Raw genomic sequence first — 24,441 nt, forward strand, 5'->3', positions numbered from 1 at the left:
TAAATAAGGCCAAGAGGGACTGCACCGCTGAGACTCCTCTCCCCCCAGGTGACTAATAACATTGAAAACTACTGAGAGTGTAACTAATGAGAACATCCATAAATTGGGAGCTTCTGTAGAGTCAGTTTGTCAATGCTTGATCTTTGCTACAAACTTGAACAATGACTCGATATAAACAATGAATTGCAGGAACATGTATGTTCAGCATCAGCACAGAGAAGGAAATTGAATATAATTTTATTTTTTTCAATGTTCTATATTTTCTAGATTTGCATGTTGGAAATTTCTGTATAAAATTGCTTGCTGGACATTTCATTACAGGGGAGGCTGCTGGACATTACATTACTGCAGGAGGCCGCTGGACATTTCATTACTGCAGGAGGCTGCTGGGCATTTCCTTACTGGGGGGGACTGCTGGGAATTTCATTACTGGAGTAGGCTGCTGTGCATTACATTACTTGGGGGACTGCTAGGTATTTCAATACTGGGGGAAGGAAGTTCCTGGGCATTTGATTACTGGGGGAAGCTGCTGGGCATTTCATTACTGGCAGAGGCTGCTGGGTATTTCATTACTGGCGCGGGCTGCTGGGTATTTCATTACTGGGTGGACTGTTGGGAATTTAATTACTGGGGGAGGCTGCTGGACATTTCATTAGTGGGGGAGGCTGCTGGGCATTTCATTACTGGGGGACGCTGCTGGACATTTTATTACTGAAGGAGGTTTCTGGAGATTTCATTAGTGGGGGAATATTTTTTTGTGGTAAAATTAGGTTCCTTGGCTTATATTTGGGTGTGCTTATACTTGAGTATAAACAGTAGTGTTTACTGTGTTACTTGGATGAGCTTGTTATCTTCATTTTCAAAAACTGGTTTCTGCAATTTTGCAACAGGCTCAAAGATATTTTGTACAGAACTAGATGTTGTAATTCACCTCCTCTGAGCTTCTACAGTTTGTATGTAATCAGAAAAACTCAGTGTGTTTTGTCTGCATTGTTAGCAATATGGAATTCAGTAGATATTTCAAAGTAAAATCTGGGAAAGAATGGAAGATAATATTAATTTGGGTAAGACATATTCTGTAGTGCTGTACATAACAAGTTATCCAATATAACTTGTAAGAGTCAAACATTATTTAATTTTTTTTCTAGTGACTTACTCCAGGTTTGTTATACTATATGCAGTATTACAGAATGAACAACAGTCATGACACAGAACTACTGCTTCTTGGATTTCCAGAGGTTCCTGATCTCCAGATGTCTCTTTTTGTAGTGTTCTTCCTTATATATTTTCTTACTGTTTTTGCTAATCTGGTTATAATAATAGTTATCTGCATCAGCCCTGAACTGCACAATCCCATGTACTTCTTCATAAGTAATTTGTCCTTTCTTGATATGTGTTTCTCTTCTGTTACTCAACCTCAGCTTCTCTTCATCCTGCTAACTGGTCCAAGAGTGATCTCCTTTGCAGGTTGCATCACGCAACTCTACGTTTTTATGTCATTGGCTTGTACTGAATTTGTTTCTTTGACTGCTATGTCTTATGACCGATATGTGGCCATTTGCAAGCCATTACATTATTTCATTTTAATGAACAAGAAGGTGTGTTCACTTCTGGCATCGGCTTCTTGGGTGGTGGGATTTTTGGATCCATTAGCCCATACATTAGTCATATCACAGCTACCTTTATGCAAGCCACGTATATTGGACCATTTTTACTGCGACTTGTCAGTGTTTTTAAGCTTATCCTGCATTGATAAGTTCTTCATCGAAATCATGACTTATGTAGTTGGCTCTGTGGTTGCACTTCCGGCCTTTTTGCTTACACTGATCTCATATGTTTTTATCATATCCAATATCCTAAAAATTACCACATCAGCTGGAAGACACAAGGCCTTCTCCACATGTGCATCACACTTAACTGTCGTCATTCTGTTTTATGGATCAGTCCTGGCTATGCACATGAGACCTTCATCAAAGTATTTACTGGACCAGGACAAACCTTTGTCTGTGTTGTACACGGCCATCATCCCAATGCTGAACCCGCTCATATATAGCCTGAGAAACAAAGATGTTAAAAAAGCTCTGGTAAAGTTCAAAACCTACAAAAAGTCTATCTAACAAATGACCATGGATGCCAGAAAACGTAAAGCTGTAACAAATTCTACTCTAGAAAATGTCACATTAGAAGGACTGAGGAAGCAAATCCATCATATGGGTGATACCTATCATAAAATATCACTGTATAATGGAGAAAGATTTATCAAACCTGCATATTATACGTTAAGTGGTAGAACAGCGACAATGCTTACCATTAGGGCTCCATGGCCCAGGACCAAGAAATACTGTATTGAAGAAAGTAGAAAGAGGAAGTATTATCAGTTGCAATCCATGTGGTAATGAAGAATATGCAACTAAGTTTTCCAGGATGGGACAAGGAAAAGCACGTCTCTTTAGCTTGCTTATAAGGCAGCGCCCTTATAAGTGTGACCTAGAGGAAGGGTTGCATTTCTTCATGGCAGTGTATGGAACTGGTTTGGCTGAGTGAGATACTTTTTACTGGGGACAGGAAGTAAGTGCTCTCATTATGGAGACTTTGCCAATTAAGGCCACCTTGCAGATGTGTGGAGACTTAAAGCCATTGATGCTCCACCAGGTGGGACAAGGGAGAGCAAACTTTGTAAGCTGGCCCTTTACCAACAAGCATGACTTTCAGGAAAAGCCAAACCAGTATATCTATTCCAGGATGAACAGATTCCTAATAGTAGACAGTACTGTTTTGACCTGGTTTCATCTCTTCAGTACAATGTAGGGAACTGGTGTAGCAGACTGAAAAGCTTTTGACTAGGGTCAGGGAGTAAGAGCTCTCCTTATGGAGACTTTTCTAGTTAAGGCCGTCTTGCAGGCATATGAATGCAGTCACAATGCTACCAGTCTTAAGCCAAACACTGCAACTTAATACAGAATTCTATTGAAAGGGTTGGTCATTCCTTTAAGAAACCCATGTGACTTTACTAACTTGTACATAATCTCTGAATGTTCCTTATTTCATCAAGAAGTCCTGCAATGTACTTTTCTAATATGGGTAGTCCCTGGATTGTGTATAAGATAGTTTCTTCTTAAGCTGAATTTGTAAATAAGGCGTAACTGGTATGTTTTATAATTGTAACTCCAGGCACACATTTTTCGTTGTTTTGATTTTCAATTTGCTGCCATGCAGCACTGAGACTAAAGTAAAGAATCCAGAGAGCTTCACCAGAGATCACAGTGGGCAGAGAGGTCTGTCTGTAACTAGGGATTGTCTGTAAGTCGTGGACTGCCTGTATATCCAGAGCCGGCACCCATCTTTGTTTACATGCCTGAGATCTACAGTACATTATGGGGGTCATTTACTAAGGGCCCGATTCGTGTTTTCCCGACGTGGTACCCGAATATTTCCGATTTGCGCCGAGTTCCCCTGTATTGCCCCGGGATTTTGGTGCACGCGATCGGATTGTGGCGCATCGGCACCGGCATGCGCGCAACGGAAATCGGGGGGCGTGGCCGAACGAAAACCCGACGTATTCGGAAAAAACGCCGCATTTAAAAACAGAAAATGTGTTGCTTGGGACGCGCTTACCTTCACTTGGTCCAGCTCGGTGTATTCCGGCGCATTCAGATGCTTTTCAGTGCAGCAGCGCCACCTGGTGGACGGCAGAGGAACTACCTTCATAAATCCCAGCCGGACCCGAATCCAGCGCAGAGAACGCGCCGCTGGATCGCGAATGGACCGGGTAAGTAAATCTGCCCCTATATGTAGAGCTGGAAAATCTCTTTTCATCATGATTCACCCCTTCACCCTGGTTCAGTCAATGTGTGCACCTCCAGAAATTAGGGGAAATGGCAACAGTGGGCAGACTCTATGAGAAGTGAGGAGAAGATCAGCAAATTTCCACTGAGTTCAACTGCAGCTTACAAAGGAGGCTAAGACACCGGTACATACACACGCAGTTTGTTTTCAGTTAATGGCTGTTTTGTGTCCTCTAAAAGTAAGTAAGGAATTGTAATAAATTAGAAGAATACTAGGGTCATTTTTGGCTACGTAGTGATTCCATCATAATCTATGGCTGGCACCATACAATGCCCTGTTCATGAAAAATTAACCTTGTGGTGTTGGAGACAAGTCACATAGTGGGGTCACATTTATCAGGGATTTTATGTCTGAAATCTGACATTCAAGCAGTGAAATAGGTGGGATTCCTGCAGAACAGAAATTGCACTTATATCCCTCCTTATGCCACCTCCATGCCAAGTGGACATGAAGGCACATGAAGGGGGCATCACCACTGCCCGTACAGTCCTTGTGTGGAATTTTCCTGCCAGCACAACCAGCTGCCCTGGATTTACCAGAAGGCCAAAGCCTACTGATGGATCGGAAGGCTATCAGGGGTGGGAGCAAATATATATGTATTTGACTTGTACAATGTGACAATGCTAATCTGCTCTGCATGGTGCTACTTCCATTGTATTACCAGCAGTTTACCACCACATTCTGGGTATTCATATACTCAGGAGAGCTGTGGAGCTTTTTGTTACTTAATCCATTGTGAATGTTGAATTTTTTGGCCAAAATTTAAGTATTTGGAAAAAATGAGGCGTGACCTCACAAGAAAGGGGCGTAGCTTGCGGAAATTTGTCAGTCCGCCCAAAATTCTGGCGCATAGTTTAGACCAACTGAAAGTAGGTCTAAAGTAGGAACCGACAGTCTAATACTGTACCAGAATTCATCATGACAGTGATAAATCTGGCGCATCAAAAGACAAGTGTTTTCCAGCTAGAAACTGGCAGAACCTGAAACACATTGCCAAACCATTCCCCCCCCCCCACCTAAATCTTAAATTCTACTTGTCATAATCTTAAATTCTACTGGATAAGTTAAAACATTCCAAAGTTATAACCACTTATAGTGACACATATTTGAAAAACGGGGCTGTGTCCTGAGTCCTGAAGGGGTTAATATTGTAATAAAAAAAACATATTTACATTTCCCATATGCATTACAAAAAGTTAGTAATATGCCAGTTATTTTTTGTTGTTACTGTTAATGTGTTTACAAAAATGACAAATATTTTGCAAACACAACCAACATAGGGTAAGTAGGCATTAAAGTGAATTGGAGCCACGCCCACTTTGAAGGCTTCCAGCCACCACACACAGCATGAGGTCAACTGCTTCTAGGTCTGATGTCTTTACAACTTCAAGTCAAATCTGTCAAACCTATCAGTTCTTCATATTCACCATTAAGAAATCCCCAATAACATTGGAGCTTCTTCATCTGAATGTGTTTGCGCACAGTGGGGACAACCCTGCGAACACACGTGGATTTTTTCACCTTGTGTCCAAACTGAGAAAAATGGATATAATGAAATGTTTTTTTCCAAATTCTTATTAAATGAATGGATTAATTGGCTTTTATCAGCATCATAAAAGTCAATTTGACATTTCTTGGAGTGCACATATATACCGATATTACAAACACCCTTTACGTTTTTCTTCATTTTAGGTTGATCTGTATAAACCTGGTATCTCCCATCATTTAACTCGAGCACCCAATATCCTTCACGTGTCGAAAGGTTCAACTTTCCTTTCCTGTTTATATTTTGTTTAGCCACCCCAATCGTCCAATGGTTGGCATCCTTTACATTCACCTTCCAATAGGCGCCGTTATTAGAAAGAACGTCTTTTCCATGAACATACAGTCGTGTATCAAACCTTTTCTCATTGTCTGGAACATCTTGCCTCTCTTCTGCTCTTGATAAACACTTAAGGTCATCTGATACTTTCAAATCGGGATGAGCGGTATCCGGATCGAGTCTGACATCAGCTGAAAAATTGAACGGAACGTTTATAGATCCAATAATCCAATATGACAACTCCTTAAAAGGGAATCTTTCATGTGAATACACCCACGCTCCCCCAAACCAAGGGTTGTAGGTATTCACTAATTAATCCAGGCATGTCTATTTCTTAAAGCTCCCCATTTGGGATTCACCCCAAAAAAACAAATAATCTGAAGTGTTTTTTGGTGCTCCAATTAATAATCAGCCATCCCCTGCCAAACTTCAGCTTTGTCCCAATTTCCTTCACTCTGCTCCCAATCGCTAGATCCCACAACTGCCCATTAGATCTAGCACTCAGACAACTTCATCTTTACAATGTTGTAGGGAGTGTAGATTATGAGCCGGACCACTTAGAGGCTCTATTATCACCCCACAAAGCACTTCAGACAAATTAGCATGTTTTCTAAAAGATTTTTGAGGAATGGCTCCCAACCAGGGAGCTTTAAGAAAAATGCATTCCTGGCTTACAAGAGAGTAGACTTATACTTATGGTATTCAAGATAATACGCAAAGTTGTCCTACATTTCAAGAGCTATTGAATTGTTGGAAAAAAATACAAGTTGTGATTTACTGCTTTTTTAAAATTTACTTACCTGTGTGTTTTATAGCTTGCTTAAATTCTAGAAAAGATAAAACACATTTGTTTATGAAACACAAAGTATACATTTATTGTTTCATCAAAATAATAATGTAGTGTACTGTGTATACTCGAGTATAAGCTGAATTGAAAATATCCCAGTCGGCTTATACTCAGGTATATAAAAAAAGTTATATGGAGTAATCACCATTCCAACGCCCTGGGCAGCTCCTCTTCTTCCTCTATATGCGCCGATGCCAGCTCCAGGTCATAGACAGCTCAGTAAAGAAAGAAAAGGAGCCACCGGGGCGTCAGAATGGTGAGTACTCAGTTTATTTTTTATGTGCTGGCCATACTGGGGGCTGCCAGGCTATATACTACACGGGGCTGGCTGGAAGGATATATACTAAATGGGGCTGGCTGGCTAGATATATACTAAATGGGGCTGGCAGGCTATATATTAAAGGGGGCTTGGCTGGCTTTATACTACTGTATACTACTGTATACAACAGGGGGTTGGCTGGCTATATACTACAGGGTCTAGCTATTTACTACTGGGTGCTGACTGGCTATATACTACTGGGTGTTAGCTATACACTACTGGGCACCAATGCATTTCCTACCCTAGGCTTATACTTGAGTCAATAGGTTTTCACAGTTTTTGGTGGTAAAATTAGGTGCCTTGGCTTGTACTCAGGTTGGCTTATACTGAAGTTTTTATGGTATAGCTAGGCTATATGTCACTAAAAGTGGCTATAACTTTGGAAGCCATTTTGTTTTCTCTTAACACATAGCACTTCATGTTAGTTGAAAAATGTGGATGATATGTTTTACATTTAGTTATTAAAAAAACTAAATTTGGCTAAAAGTTGGAAAAATTCTCCATTTTCAAAGTTTAAAATTCTCTTCTTTCCAGGGAGATAGTGAATCCTCCCAAATTTCTTCATAACTAACATTTCCTGAATGATTGGAAAGGAGTATATAACACTAGTAAAGTAAGTGAGATGATTTCGAATTATAGATTTATACAGTATACTATAACTAAATTCTGATTAAAAAAAAAAAATTGGATGGAAGTATTGGATAAAAAAGGATGATGTGTAAATTTCTGTATGGGCACATGACAGGTGGTATGAAGGGAAATTGCTATATTGTACACGAAATTTGACAATTTGGGGAAATGTAGACATATGAGGGCTTGTGTTTTGCGGGATCAGATGCACTTCATTTTGGTCCATCTGTAGATTATTGTTGAGATTTTATTAACTGTATCAAGATGCAGGAAAAAAAGTCTACAAGTCTTTTTACAATTTTTTTGGCCATTTATTGTGTGGTATGGTTCTAGCACATATCTTTTGATCACTTTTTAGAACATTTTATGTAAATGTATTTTTTTTGTTATGACATTCACCATGAGGGTCCAATAATGGTTGCAAATTATTGTACAGATTTTATGGAGATATCAAATACGTGGGGGGTGGGGGGGGGGGTTGAGTGTATTTACGTTTTTTTACACTTTATTAGATATTTCAATGGGAAAATGGGACTTTTACATTATTTCATTTCATTTTATTTATTTTACAAGTATTTGTAATTTTTTGTTCGCATGTCGTTGCTTAGTCATGTAGGATGTTAGAGCGCTTGTGGGTGTTAGAGCTGGGTGTCAGTTTGGAGGGTAATTTGGAGGTTGCAGTGTCTGGCCCTTGGTTGGGAAAGTTACCCAGTGAGGCAATGGAAGTGGTAAAGAGAGAAAAAACAGGGCAACCAGTAGATAGGACACTATATAGTTGAGTGTACAAGACAAGATGGATTGGTGTAGCTGGGCAAAAAGTGCATTTATTGATGGATTGAGGCGGCGCATTTCAACACCAAAGTGGCATCTTCATCAGGTCAATTACAGCAGCAGGCTGGATTGAATTTCAGCCACACACTACTTGGCCTGGTGAAGATACCACTTTGGGATTGCAACCCATAGCCCCAATCCCTGAACAAATCTACTTTTTACCAAGCTTTACCGATTCATTGTGCCTGGCACACTCAACTAATTGGTGGCGTGTGTACTGGTAGCCCTGTTTTTTCTCCCTTTGCCCCTAATCTTATAAAAGCTGGATACAGAATTTAGAAATAGTTGTTTTGTTTGTCTTTTATCTGCAAATTACTTTAAAATCACTTTGTGTTTTTTAATAAAAACGAAATATTAAAAATTACCTTTCTTTTTTCTCTTTCTCCTTTCTGAAAAACAAAACACATATTTACGGATTCTGATTTTATAAGTAAAATATACATAATTTTTTTTTGCTTTCAAAATATGTTAGTCAGAACAGTTTTTCACAAACTAATCATAAATTTATGAGGCTCCATATAAAATGGATGCGAGACAAATTAGCAGTGAATAAAAAGGAAATTGTCCGTTATTCCAGACCAATTTTTGCCCCGATTGTGTGCAGGTCGACTAAGGTCAGATGCGTATGAAAATCAGCCATGTAAGGTCTGTTTTTGGAATCGCCTCAGTCCTGGAGACTTAGCTTTATTGCTTCAGTCAAAAAAAATGGAAGTAGGCCACAATGTTGAAAAACAGAAGACAATAAGGACATTAATGGAAATCTACCATCAAAAATGATAAACCAGGGACACTTACTCAAAGATCCAGGCACCATGACTGTGATAATCTTCATATATTTGTTATCCATGGCCTCCATCATTCTAAAATCAACTTTTCATTAAGCTCATGAGCCAGAAGATCTCTGAGGGGATACCCTGCTCCCTGCTGTAGCTTCACAGGCTATTACACTGACTCCCCCCCTTCTGCTCCCTTAGCACTTCCCCCCCCTCCCTCAGCCTGATATAATCTTACTGCAGCAGAGGAAATTTCAGCACACTGTGTGAGGGAGAAAGTGCTCCAGCACAGTGTAAAAAACTGTGAAGCTACAGAATGGAGGGGCTTTGGTCACACCCCCAAGAGCCCTTCTGGCACATAAGCACAATTAATTTTAGAAGGAAGGAGGCCATGGATACCAAATATAAGATTACCACAGTCACGGTGTCTGGATTTATGAGTAAGTGTCCCTGGTTTATCATGTTTGATTTTGATCCAACATGATAAACAAGATATCCTTTAAAAAATATATATTTCCATACACCCACAGCCGAAATGTGACATACTATTATGTCACATGTTGGTTAGGGTTGAAAAAAAAATACTTTTCATAATCAAAGAAAGATGCCTTAAACTTGTATGATCTTCGTCTAAATCAATGACACTTTTTCTTGATAGTAATAATATAAAACAGATTTATTTGAGAATCACCTAAGAATCATTGATGCACAAATTTTGATTTCTTACCGTTGAGTATATATACAATGACGAAGCCCAGAATTATCACAGATAGAATAACATGTGCAGCGATATGTCCAGCGTTACTCACAGGGAATAGAGACTCTACGATACATAAACATAAAACCAATCAAACAATCATATAGTTAAAAACATTGGGGTCATTTATCATTGGTTTCTTCTGTCGATGTCTGCCGTTATGTTGGCACTGTTGTGGTAAAAATGTTTTATGACTTTCCATTGCGCCAAATGAACGTAGGATAGTGATATGTCACGTTGACTTTGCCCCAATTCCTTATTTGCATTGATTTGTCCATTCAGGAATTTGCAACTTTTCATTTTGGCCCAAATTGATACCAGTTCCTACCCTGATCTATGTTGCATCTTTCAATATCTTTTCTTGCGACTTTTCATGCAACTGTTGCAAACAACTCACAGAGCATAAGACACTGGTAGCAGATTTATCAAGGGCCAAAGCCACTTTCATGAATCCGCAGCAGAACTCGGGTCAGACAGTAGGTGTTCTCCTTATGGAGAGATTGCCAATAAAGGCCAACTTAAAGGCATGTGGAGACTTAAAGCCATAGATGCTTCACTAGGGAATTCTGGGAAGTATGCAAATACCTTGTGACTTAAACAAGGTAACTGGTGAGATATCTTGGTAGATGGAGATACCGGAGTCACCATATTTGATTTTAGCTCCTTAAGTGCAGAATGAGATCTCGATTGAGGACCTTGAAAATAACGGGGCACATTTAATAAGGGTCCGCGGACCGTATTTTCATCGGGTTTCCCGACTTTTTCCATTTTGAGGCACATTTAACTGGGGTATTTGGCGCATGCAATCGCACACAATCGCCGACTTTCATGTCACACAAATCGGGGGACGTGGCCGTTGGACAACCCGACTGATTTGGACTAAGCGCAGGATTTAACATTCAAAATTGTGTCTCAAGCCATGCACTTAAATGCACTGTGAAGAAGATGGTGAACTCCGGCGGACCTGAGCGGGGAAGTGCCGAATCCTCGTTGGACAACGCACCTCGGGGATCATGAAAGGACGGGTAAGTAAATGTGCCCATATGTCTCCTGGAGGCTCGTTATCCTTAGGTTTTGGTCTAAGCGCTATGTGAGGCCATTCAAATGTAAAACCTGCAGCTTAATCTGTGAACAGTAAAGGGAGGAGGAGTGCACAACTGGATAGAGTGTTGGCTAGGTCCACAGTTTCAGGGATGTTGTGGAAGTGTAGGTTTTTTCAGCAACCCCATTGTCTTGGTCTTCTATGTAGGTTAATAAGCTTATGAAGTAGGATTGACAGTTTTGAATGACTGAGGTTGTCATTTCTCCAAATGTTAGCAGAGCCTCTTTGGTAGATTATAAACACTGTTCTGTTTCTCTCCTTTGATGACTTTCACTTAAGAGGGAAGTATATTGTAGGAAAATAAATCCCCAATATTCAGCTAATTGATGTTCCAAACGCCCACCCAATGAAATTTTTAGTTGTGTGGCATTAGTGCAGTCATCCGGGAGATAAAGAGTATAGTCCACTTTGCTACATGACAGTGCAGAGGACCGCTAACCTGATGGGCCAGGTGGCAGAAGGTAAGGCAGCATCGTTCAGCATTGAGTCGCTAACCTGTTGTTTGCTTTTTGGTAGCTAAGTAGAAGGCTGTTTGTTATTGCCAGGAGGAATAATAAGTTACAGGGTATTTTAATGTAACAGATATCCTGCATCTTTTTGAAATCCTCTGGCCACACTTGGGTTGAGCGGGCAGAGATGAACATGAGTCAGGGGGTGAGTGAGCTAACTGTCTCTTTAAAAGTACAGCTTTAATTTAGGAGGTTTTCCTAGAAATCCTGTTCCTAGAAGGGCTGTGCACACAGTAATGCAAGTGCTGTGATTGAGCAATGCCCAGTTTTTTTTCTTAGAGATGTCACTTAGATGAAGTTTTAGTTTTATTAACACTGGATTGTTATGCACGGTGTGGTGTAGCTCTCGCCTCCTGCTGTGACAGTGTCCTCCTATAGTAGAGACTGTGGCAATTAATTGCAGGTTTCAGAAGTCTTCTAATGCTTTCTATCCATGTAAAATAGGGCAGCTCTGAGAGTAAGTGGGATCTTTCTGGGCACAGCCTGCTACTTGAGTCCCTGGCTTCTGTATGCTACTAGGCCTCAGCTGTAAATGTTCTTCTACAAGACTGAATCAAGGCAAATAAGGTGTGTGCTGGTACATGGGGATCTCCTGGGTTTGGACCCCTTGCTGTATTTACAGGCTGGATAATAAATGATTAACCAATGTTCACCAGAGCAACAGATAGAAACTACCTCTCTGCCCCCCCCCCCTGTAATGATTCGCTTCTGAGAAATCTGCCAGTGCCATTGGACACAAAGGGTGGTTATGTGCATGTGTAAGGTTTTATGTCTGCAATACATCTATAGTCTTTGCTGGAAAACATGTGACTTAAACATGTCTCCTGATTAAAGGGATGCTTATTGCTACTAGGACCTGTCCATATTTTTTGCTTGTTGCCTATTTGTCACAAATATGGTGCTATAGTCTACTGTTTAATGTCCAGTTATTTTTTATTGAAAATGTAAAAAAAATGTAAAAAAAAACTTGTGCTAGCTTTGTAGGGGGACATTGATCAGAAGTGTCTGTGTGGAGAACTGTTCTTTTTCCCATGGCGACCATTCAGAGCTCAGCTTTCATTATCCCAACAGCCACTTATATAATTAAAGCTGAGCTCTGATTGGTTTCCATTGGCAACTAGAAAAGTTTTCCTCACAGATACTTCTGATAAATCTATGCAATAGTTTCTCATGTGAAATAATCATTTTTGGCATACTGACACCTTTTCAGCATACACTCATTTTTTAAAAAAAAATCTATGCTTTTTTGCATAAATTTAAAGGAAATCTGCCATCAAAATCCATCATGATAAACCAGGGCACTAGAAGGGCTGATATGGGTTTTACCAGAGCTCCTCTGTGCTTCAGACTCTCCCTGGACTGTATGAATATTATAACCCCTACAAGTCCAGAATCACTTCCTACATCTGGTACTAGAATCAAGATTGGAGGAATTGGGGAATGGAGCATGAGTCCCTTCTGATGCTTTCCATCTGCGGTTTCAAGACCTTTGGAGGCCCTTAAAAATTAACTGAAATGGCTCTTGTGTGCAAGTGTATTGAGAGCAGGAACATATGTACAAGGATTTCATGGGTGACGGTCCTTCTCAGTATGAAATTTGTTTGGTGGTTTGGGTAGGCATGGGTCCGCTAGATAGCTCAGGTTCTGGGCTAAAATCCAAACTACCTATATTATAATCCACAACTGCATCTACTGCCTAGTATGAAAGCTTTCATCCAATTTTGGAAAAAGCCAGTTTTACTATAAAGACTCTTTGGCAATGTGCACTCCCTTTAAGAAAGAGGAAGCTATAGAGATGTTATGGAATCACTGGTAGAGCAGGCAAGTTCCTATGATAAGTTGCATATCGATAAGTGCAGTGCGTGGAAACAATCATGTAAGCGGGTCCACATGATGGACTCATATAAAGTCCAGAAACAGTGTTACTCCTCATCTACACATACTGGACAACTACCGTATATACTCGAGTATAAGCCGACCCGAGTATAAGCCAAGTCCCTAATTTTACCATCAAAAACTGGGAAAACCTATTGACTCGAGTATAAGCCGAGGGTGGGAAATGCATTAATCACAGACCCCCCCAGTATGTATACAGCCTGCCCCCAGTATTATACAGCCTGCCCCCAGTAGTATACAGCCTGCCCCCAGTAGTATACAGCTTGCCCCCAGTAGTATACAGCACTGCCCCCAGTAGTATACAGCACTGCCCCAGTAGTATACAGCACTGCCCCCAGTAGTATACAGCACTGCCCCCAGCAGTATACAGCACTGTCCCCAGTAGTATACAGCACAGCCCCCAGTAGTATACAGCACTGCCCCCAGTAGTATACAGCACAGCCCCCAGTAGTATACAGCACTGCCCCCAGTAGTATACAGCACTGCCCCCATTAATATACAGCACAGCCCCCAGTAGTATACAGCACTGCCCCCAGTAGTATACAGCACTGCCCCTAGTAGTATACAGCACAACCCCCAGTAGTATACAGCACAGCCCCCAGTAGTATGCAGCATTGCCCCCAGTAGTATACAGCACTGCCCCCAGTAGTATACAGCCTGCTCCCAATAGTATACAGCCTGCCCCCAGTAGTATACAGCACTGCCCCCAGTCATATACAGCCAGCCCAGCATTAAAAGAAAATAATTAACTTATATACTCACCCTCCGGTGGCCCCGACCTGCAGCGCTGCTCCCCCATGAACTCTTCTGGCGTCGGGACCCATCTTCTTTCTTCACTAACTTCGTGCCGGGCGCCGCCATTGTACTCCCCTGGACGGCGCCTAGTATGACGAAGTTAGTGAAGACAGAAAACGGCCGTGGGAGCCAGAAGAAGGACCCGCGTGGACATGGGGGGAGCAGCGCTGTAGGTCAGCGGTATATACGGTAATTCCAGCAGAGTTTGTTGAAGGTTGAGCTGCACTGTAATGAAAGCCTAGACCTCTTAATAATAACCAAATAACATGGTATAGTTAATGTCAACACTTCAAGAAATTGCCTTACCTGATAAATGAATGGATACTTGTCTCTGACACTCTGAATATGTATTTTGTATGGCACAGGTTATCCCTTGAGATTCTTTTGTAAAAATGCTTGATATGGTAATGTTGTACAATCCATCCTCAGTCTCCGCTATTGATTTACGCAGCATTGTCATACTTTGCTTGTCACCACTAAGCCATTGTCCAACAGGTTTGGGATACCACCCAGATGATGAACATGATACCTTGAAGTTAGGGGCTTCAGTCTCAATTAACAGAGATGGACTCTTCCCAATTGCTTCAATGAAACCAAAAATAAAGATATTGTGCACATTATATTATATATTAGATAAAATACAATCAAATTGTACTTTAACATTTTAACATTAATTCTACACCAGATTTTAGTTAATAGTTGGGTCTGCTAAGTCTGATCTAGAACTTGTCTGCTAGTTGACTTACGTCCAAATTATGTAAGTCCAAATATCAGGGCTTTTTGTAATTAAACATCTCCAGGTCCATTTGCCGCCCCAACAATACCGAGCCTCTAGTTCCTATATAATAAAGGACATACCAACTCATCTTAAATGGTTGGTGTCAAGAATACATTTACCCACCACTATCATCCAAACGGGCGATGGTATTTCCCAATGACCTGTTCCATAACAGCAGGACTTCTGGCTTTCAAAAGTCTGATAGAAGTCTATTTGTATTGGCTTTTAGGATGGGCAAACCAGAAAGTTCCAGTGGAGCAGGTAAGGGCAAATATGTTCTGAGGATTGCAGACAGTCTTGGCTGCCAGTGATAATGCATTTCTAAATGTAAGCAGCCTTGATTGTTGACTGCCTTAAATTGTGACCTCATTACAGTTTAAGGGTTCATTCACACTACGTGAGCACTGTTCACCCCTCCCATCTCCATAAAGAACCGAGCAGCTGGTGCGAACATGGCAAAATGTAGTACATGGTATATATTTCGCCGTGCATTTCATCCTCATAGACCAGTGGTGGCGAACCTATGGCACGGGTGCCAGAGGTGGCACTCAGAGCCCTTTCTGTGGGCACCCAGGACTTCACCCCAACACAGAGTTTGCTAGATAGGACTCGAGGCTTTCCCCTGTGGTCCAATGCAGCTCAGGACATGCCATGCTCAGCGCCATTTTAAAGCGACATCCTTGGCTGCCAGGACTACAGAAGGAGCAAGAAGGTGTGGATAGAGATGGATTATCATTTAAGCTCCTGCTCTGGTTCGCGTGATTCTTCCTCTTCAGGAGACCCTGGAGGGAAGCTACAATTCAAATTTCTCCATCAACCTTCTATTGTATTGGTGAACTCAGGACACCAATACGATTAAAATCTGTGATACAACAGGGATCAATAAGTTACTGCTTAAACTGTCATGTTGGCACTTTGCGACATACAAGTGGGTTTTGGTTGTAGCTTGGGCACTCTGTCTCCAAAAGGTTCGCCATCATTGTCATAGACTGTAAGCTCTATATTTATTGACTGTAAGCTCCATGTTATTGATCACCGCTGCCCTGGACGACAACAGTCCCGACGTATGTTTCGGCTGGTTTGTAGCCTTCCTCTGGGGGTCTAAACCAGCCGAAACATACGTCGGAGCCATTGTCATACCAGGCAGCATTGATCAATTACATGGGTAAGCCATTCTTATTTTACTAATGACTTGGAAATTTCTCCCTGGTAAAACTATTTACTATGTTGAATATACTTTTGTGCATGTACTTGTGCATTTTAGCTTGTCCCATCTACACTACCATATCTTATATGGAAATAGTTGCCAGCATATGATTGCATTAACAATGATATAAGGTGTGATGTGCTGCTTGGCATACAACCCTCTTTTTATGTCCCACCTAGAGCAATATTTTTTTGGCATTTAGTCATTATTACAGGATCCATTTCTTACATTTTCTACCCTATTTTAGTTTGTTCAATTGTATGTTTACTAAGCTATCATTGTACATACTTATTAAAAGATGACTTTTTGTTTTACTAACCTTGTGGCAGTATTTCTATCCTGGCTTCATCAAACATGTAGTCACTCTGGTAGTAGCAGGTATATAATCCTTTATCAGAGACCTGAACGTCACGTATCTTCATAGATACATTTCCCCTTTCGATCCCATCCTTAATCATTTCTGTCCGTCTGTAATACTTGTTGTTTACATCCGGCGTCTCTTCCACGCCTTTGCGATATTTATAAACGATGGAACCATCATCAGCCCTGATCCACCTAATCTCCATGTCCACAGCACTCATCTCAGGCTCCAGGTAACAACTAAGAATTGCATCTTTTCCAATATTCACAATCATAGAGGACGATGAGCTGTAAACTGTGAACTGGGCTAGAATGGAAAAATAGAACGACTTATACCAGAAATATAATATACCATCAGTATATAAATATAGTTTGGTGTTATCTTAAGGAAAACATAACCTATTAGCCATAGTAATGATAAGATCAAAATTATGTTCAGGTTTGTACTGAAATTTGTGGGTTCGGATACTCTTGACCCAACCCTTCATAAAAAGTTTGGGGCCAGGGCTGGGTTTGGCTCAACCCCCTCCCTAATCGTGTTGGCATCAATCACTAGCGCCAGCACTAACTTTCCAGTGGCACAGACCCCCACAATTTTGTAGAGGATCATCTTTCCTTTATAAAGTCATCAAGGCAACAACCCTTTCCAAAATGGCAGTGTGCACGTCCGCAATAGTTTAAAGGGAACCTGTTATAACATTTTTCACAAGTACAGCCAGTGGCAGGTTCCCATAGAGCCCTAGTAACTAACTGACACCCTTCTTTTAGCTAAAAAATTGTTCCTCTCAAATGCCCATGTATTCAACTTTATAATTTTACTTGGTATTCAAAGATGTCTATAGAGAGATGTGGGTGTGGTCTCCTCGGGCTGAATCCAGCAGCTCCTCCCCATGCTTTCTCTTCATGCAGCGGTTATGTCATGTGACCAGGGTGACATCATCACAGGTCCTTTAGCCTTCTAACATTACCAAACTTTACACCAAGCATATATCTCATGAAATCACAGCATATCATATCACATGGAATCACAGCAGTCTACATGGAAAGGAATAGAAGTTCCTGCAGGCATGCTGCAATTTTTTATGTGGTACATGACTTTAGGCCACCCTCGCCCTAAAGATCCCTAAATACCCGGCACATTTATAACTCTGATATTATGGGGATTTTAGAGGATCAGATAGTTACTATGGCTCTATAGGAACCTGCCACTAGCTGTATTTGTGAAAAATGTGGAGACAGGTTCCCTTTAAAGAAAATCTACCATCAAAATCCATCCTGATAAATCAGGGACACTTACTCATAGACCCAGACACCATAACTGTGGGAATCTTCTTATATTTGTCATCCATGGTCTCTTTGCTTTTAAAGATCAACTTTTAAAATTATGCTAATGAGCCTGAAGGGCTCAGGGGGTGTTAACTAAGCCCCTCATTGCCATCTTTTCACTCGTTGTTACAATGAGCAGAACACCCCCCCTTCCCTCTGCCTGTGTCATCTAGCAGCAGCAGGAAGTGCAGGGGGGGGATCCACTCCTTTGCCTTATACTCCATCTTAACCTAACAGTTCTGCTTGTGGTTCCTACAGTAGCAGTAGTAGGGAGGCATCATGCAGCAAATGGATTGCCGGTAATTTCACATTGATAGCCTTGCTGTTTTAGAATAAAGTTGCCTGCAACTCCGAAGATCCATCCTTTCTAATCTCTCATGCTTTTATCAGCCGGTAAACTTTGTCCATGACACTAAATTTACACTTTAATAATCTATTATTCTGCAAGAACCCTGGTTCCTAGACATGTTCCTTAAGCATGTGCTCTAGGATAGGATATTTGTCCATATTGTGAACTTGCTCTGATGATACGCTTGTACATAGGTTAAGGCTTATTTTACTATAGAAAGACAGAAATTACAAAACAATTATTTTCTATATAAATAAAATAAAATGACAAAAGAAAGTTACCTGCTCTTGAAATGTTTACATGAATGATGTCTAACCAAATGAGGAAATATGTTATTAGATTCAATGTAATACCTCTGAAAAATGAAAAGAGAATTAAATATTACAAGAAATCTATGAACTTTATTTATACTCATTAAAAAATACTGCTACCCATTTCCTTAGACCCCTTATTATTTTATACACAGGAATTTAGGGGAACACATGACAGTGTAAGGGCGATTTCACGAGAGAGGAGGAGGGGGTGACCACTGCTCCCCACGCCCATCTCCATAGAGATCTATGGATCAGACAGTGCCATATTATGGGTAAAGATAGGACATGTCCTATCTTTACCCGGGTATGGAACAGTATACAAAGCGGTATTGTGCCGCACGGCCATTGCCGGTGGCTGTATATACGCCCCCCTACAGTTGTGTGAATTCAGCCCAAGGGCGAATTCACACACAAGTGTGCCCATTGTGCGGTAGCATGGTGGACACAGGTCAGCACATGGGAGAGGAGGAGGTGTTGAGCGCTGCTCTCCCCCACCCCTCTCCATAGAGATATATGGCGCACTGTTCCATATTACAGGAAAAGATAGGAGATGTCTCCGTACCGCGCCGTACAGCCATTGCCAGCCTGTGGGGGATGTATACGTCCTACGGTCGCGTGAATCCGCTCTAAGTATGGTGATTTAGTAATTAAGAGTCAGTATTGTGGTCCGGTGCACGGAAGGTCATCAAGTTATTACTGATCTTACTGTTATTCAAATAGGTATTCAATCCACTTTATTTACAAATAAATTTTCCCTATGTCATTTTAATTTTGTTCACAAACCTAACTTATGTTTCCAAATGTAAATGTCTCTTGATTTAATATGAATTAGTATGTGTTACAATACGTTTAAGCCTTTACAAAGATTTTGGTCCACCCCTACATGGGGTTGTGTACTAGACGAAACACTAATCCCATTCCATGTTACACTTCTCACTTTCCGAAGGGCAGAGGAACAAGTGTTAGTCCCTCCCTTACCCTGCAATGGATAGGGATGGATAAGGGCAGTCCTCGCTGGTAGGGACACATCCACCTTATTGGAACAACAGTTTTACAGTTGTAAAATATTGAACAGCCTTATAAAGATTTTGGTCCACCCCTACATGGGGTGTGTACCAGACAATCCATCAATCACATCCCATGTTACCCCTCTCGCTTTCTGGAGGGCAGGGGAGCGAGTGTTAGTCCATCCTATACCATCCAGTGGGTCCACTAAGGGGAGGTCCTTACTGGTAGTGACACACCTACCACATCGGAACAACAGTTTTACTGTTATAACTAGAGATGTGCGAGCACTAAAATGCTTGGGTGCTCGTTATTCGAGACGAACTTTTCCAGATGCTCGAGTGCTCGTCTCGAATAATGAGCCCCATTGAAGTCAATGGGAGACCCGAGCATTTTTCAAAGGGACCATGGTTCAGAAATAAAATGTGTTATTTAATTGAAAAAGAATGTCTTCTGATAAGTGATCAGATGTATGCAAACATCTGCAATCTATTCTTCACTGTTCCGTGCGTATATTATCTCCCGACAAGTTAACAGATGTGAAGAACAGTGAAGAATAGAATAAAAACAGTGAACACAGGATCATTTAAGTGAAAAATGCAGTGAAAAACACAGTGAAGAATAGATTACAGATGTTCGGCACATCTGCTTACTTGTCGGGGTGATACGCTGTCCCGGGATCGCTCCTCTTCTTCCACTGAAGTCTCCCCGTGCTGCCCGATGTCTCCCCGTGCTGCCCGATGTCTCCCCCGTGCTGCCCGATGTCTCCCCCGTGCTGCCCGATGTCTCCCCGCTGTTCGATGTCTCCCCGTGCTGCTTGATGTCTCCCTGCTGCTTGATGTCTCCCTGCTGCCGTTCCGCGCGTATCTTCCGACAAGTAAACAGATGTGCCGAACATCTGTAATCTATTCTTCACTGTGTTCTTCACTGTCTTTTTCACTTAAATGATCCTGTGTTCACTGTGTTCACTGTTTTTATTCTATTCTTCATTGTTCTTCACTGTGTTTTTTTAATTAAATGCTCGATCTCGAGCAGGGGAAATACTCGTCCGAGCAACGAGCCGTTTCGAGTACCTTAATACTCGAACGAGCATAAAGCTCGGACGAGTATACTCGCTCATCTCTAGTTATAACATATTCAACAACCTTATAAAGATTTTGGTCCAACCCTTCTATCTATTTGATATTACTTGTACATACATTATAAAGATACAATAAAGTAAAGTAAAATAAGAATCAAACAATAGTAGCATTGTGTCACACACACACAAAAGCAAGCCCATTTCAATGCAGAATTTTGTGTTGCGCCGGGTTTAGTGTAGTCGGGCCACAAAGGTGTCTTGGACACTTCTCAAATACCAGTACAAGGGGTTTGCACATAGGAGAACCTGCAAAGTCTGACAGAAACTTGCCCCGGGGGGGGCGGGTTAGTAAATCTGGGCCCTTTTACTAACCTTTGGTCCACCATGTTGCCTTCGATTACCACTGGCATATGTTGGTATATCCATGATGAAGCAATGTGAAACATGTGTCAGGTGGTGTCCACCCTTAGTCTGCACATATCTGTGGATGTGTCCCTTGTCCTCTATTATTCGTCTAATTATTTTGCTATACTTATTTGTAAGCAAATACCTTGACTTATTCTGTGGCTTAGACCTTTTATACCTCTATACAGATTACTGTGATTTATTTATTATGTATATTTAGTTATTGACCATTGGTGGACTTTTTTGTGTATGTTGTCCTTTCAAATGGATTTATTTTAATTGATCTAATAAAGTGTTATTTTATGATTTCTACATTTTGGCTTGTTTCCTCTTTCTGGTGTTGTTGAGCAATAGCATCACAACAAATTTCTATTGGCTACAATCTGTTTCGGGATCTTTCTGTTGATGTGACATATACCATCAGTGGTCAGTGGTAATAGGAGGGATGGCAATGGACAACAGGTAAGTGTAAGTTAATTGGTATAACACCATCTGAGACCCATTTAAAAAATGTTATCCCAGACAACCCCTTTAATGTTGGCCAATTTGTGCCGGAATATCTGGACATCATTTGGTGTCAGGTGCTCCTGGACTCCCTCTGGTAGTCAACTGGTATGAAGTTGCTTCTGCCCCTTTACAGACCCCAACACTTGATGACACACAGAGAAATGAGAAAAAGAAAGTACCGCCCTTTCCAATGGTTCCCCTTTAAAACATAAATAAATAAAATCTTAAAGTTCTTCAAATAAGTCAATTGAATCTCAGATGAAGGATACCTCATAAAAGATCTACCTTGTTATCATTTATTATGTAAAACACTGAGGGGATAGCATCACTTCCTAGTCTGGTTTATTGTACTAATTTGTGAGACTTTTTAAAGACAAAAAAAGACTCCAAAAGCAGTATAAGAAACTAAGCATCATGTTGATAAATCTACCCCACTGCGTACAACCTTAGGGCTCTGTGATTCAGTGATTTCCATGGATGCCTCACAAAGCCGTTGATTTCTATGGGTGTGTTTACATTAGCTTGTAATTTCACTGATGTGTTGTCCGAGGATGCAGATTAGAGATGAGCGAGCACTAAAATGCTCGGGTGCTCGTTATTCGAGACGAACTTTTCCAGATGCTCGAGTGCTCGTCTCGAATAACGAGCCCCATTGAAGTCAATGGGAGACCCGAGCATTTTTCAAAGGGACCATGGTTCAGGAATAAAATGTGTTATTTAATTGAAAAAGAATGTCTTCTGATAAGTTAACAGATGTATGCAAACATCTGCAATCTATTCTTCACTGTTCCGCGCGTATATTATCTCCCGACAAGTTAACAGATGTGAAGAACAGTGAAGAATAGAATAAAAACAGTGAACACAGGATCATTTAAGTGAAAAACGCAGTGAAAAACACAGTGAAGAATAGATTACAGATGTTCGGCACATCTGCTTACTTGTCGGGGTGATACGCTGTCCCGGGATCGCTCCTCTTCTTCCACTGAAGTCTCCCCGTGCTGCCCGATGTCTCCCCGTGCTGCCCGATGTCTCCCCCGTGCTGTCCGATGTCTCCCCCGTGCTGCCCGATGTCTCCCCGTGCTGCCCGATGTCTCCCCCGTGCTGCCCGATGTCTCCCCGTGCTGCCCGATGTCTCCCCCGTGCTGGCCGATGTCTCCCCCGTGCTGGCCGATGTCTCCCCCGTGCTGCCCGATGTCTCCCCCGTGCTGCCCGATGTCTCCCCCGTGCTGCCCGATGTCTGCCACGTGCTGCCCGATGTCTCCCCGTGCTGCCCGATGTCTCCCCCGTGCTGCCCGATGTCTCCCCCGTGCTGCCCGATGTCTCCCCGCTGCCCGATGTCTCCCCGTGCTGCTTGATGTCTCCCTGCTGCTTGATGTCTCCCTGCTGCCATTCCACGCGTATCTTCCGACAAGTAAACAGATGTGCCGAACATCTGTAATCTATTCTTCACTGTGTTCTTCACTGTCTTTTTCACTTAAATGATCCTGTGTTCACTGTTTTTATTCTATTCTTCATTGTTCTTCACTGTGTTTTTTTAATTAAATGCTCGATCTCGAGCAGGGGAAATACTCGTCCGAACAACGAGCCGTTTCGAGTACCTTAATACTCGAACGAGCATCAAGCTCGGACGAGTATACTCGCTCATCTCTAATGCAGATCATGGAAGGAAATGGAAGTCTATGGGGGTCATTTATTCTATCTCTGTTAGTATTGGCTATTTTTTGCCAGTCTTTTTTCAGTCTGCTACTTAGGTAATTTATCAATCTCACTTTTATTTTGTGTTAAATGTTCTTTTCTTCAGATCTAAATGTCTCAAAAATGTTGCACAAATGTCTCAAGTCACTTATATCCCTTGTCTAAGTTTTCCTTAAGTATAGTTTCATCTGGAGTTTTTGGGGATTGGAATTCATTAATGGCATTTGCGACTTTCAACACATCTGGAATAGAAGATAAATAAATAAAAACCGGATAAGTAGGTTTATGTTAACGTATGGTGCAGGTTATGTTAAAGTTACAACAAAAACCTGTAACTGGGCTAAATGCCCTGTTGCTAGAAAAACATATTGTACTATGTAGTATAAAAAATAGAGAAAAAATAGTCACCTGGACTTTTTAGGACATAATTTCTTTCCGTGGATGAAGTGAGCACTGACTGACCTCAGCTCCAAGTGTAAGTAGACAAAGATGCAAACGAAGTCCAGCTTCAAACAGGGTCCATGGCTCATGAATAAGGAAAGTGTTTCTGGAAATGCGTAGGCTATAACTTGGTCTCCTCTCTACCCTGAAAGTATGTCCATGTTCACATATTGTGCCATGACCTGTTTTAAAGTTGTCGAATAAAACTCTACGATTTTACCTAAACGTGGACCCTGTTTGAAGCTGGACTTCGTTTGCATCTTTGTCTATATATGTACTATATGGTTGTTTTATTATACTACATTATATTATAAATAACTGGTGAAAAAAGGGGTAAAACAAAACAAGAAAAATGATGTGTCTCCACCCCCAAGTTATTATTTTACATTCAGCAATTGTCTTTTATCAGACGTGGTCTTATACATAAATAAACCAGGGCATTATATAATTGATGGCTAATTGTCCACATTTTAAAGCTTTAAAATGAGTCACATACAGTATTACAATATGTATAAATAGACACCCAGAAGTCGTAGATGTTTTTATACTTACTTGTAGTTCATTGTCTGTTTTGGGAAAAAAGAAACTAAAATACTGATTGGTCTTTTCTGTTTAGAAGAGTCGAAGATTAGAATTCCAGTTGCCCATGTTATCTAGAAATAGCAAAAATCTTTTTCATATGCAATCCATAGTGGACAAGTGTCCCAATAGAGAGGTATAACGATGAAATGTACATAATAGATGCATGAGACAGGAAAAGAAGCAAAGTGAAGAATCCAAGCAATAGTCCAAAGATCAGCATCAAGTAACCAAGCGAGGGAAGAAAACTCAGTAAACATGTTTATC

At 41.1% G+C, this 24,441-nt stretch overlaps 1 protein-coding gene across 1 annotated transcript in view; it reads right to left on the bottom strand.

Annotated features, from left to right (window-relative positions):
• Positions 1 to 24,441, bottom strand: part of LOC140068710 (butyrophilin subfamily 2 member A2-like) — a 37,971-nt gene extending 13,530 nt beyond the window's left edge. The window contains exons 1-8 of the mRNA XM_072114105.1: positions 24,148 to 24,441; positions 18,429 to 18,502; positions 16,432 to 16,779; positions 14,434 to 14,709; positions 9,796 to 9,891; positions 8,661 to 8,684; positions 6,469 to 6,495; positions 5,748 to 5,859 (exon numbers count right to left, since the gene is read on the bottom strand). Of these exons, the coding sequence (XP_071970206.1) occupies positions 5,748 to 5,859; positions 6,469 to 6,495; positions 8,661 to 8,684; positions 9,796 to 9,891; positions 14,434 to 14,709; positions 16,432 to 16,779; positions 18,429 to 18,502; positions 24,148 to 24,158 (968 nt within the window). The 5' untranslated portion in view covers positions 24,159 to 24,441. The remainder of the gene's footprint in view (positions 1 to 5,747; positions 5,860 to 6,468; positions 6,496 to 8,660; positions 8,685 to 9,795; positions 9,892 to 14,433; positions 14,710 to 16,431; positions 16,780 to 18,428; positions 18,503 to 24,147) is intronic.

The sequence above is a fragment of the Engystomops pustulosus genome, chromosome 7, assembly GCF_040894005.1.
Source record: "Engystomops pustulosus chromosome 7, aEngPut4.maternal, whole genome shotgun sequence".
NCBI classification, from domain to species: domain Eukaryota; kingdom Metazoa; phylum Chordata; class Amphibia; order Anura; family Leptodactylidae; genus Engystomops; species Engystomops pustulosus.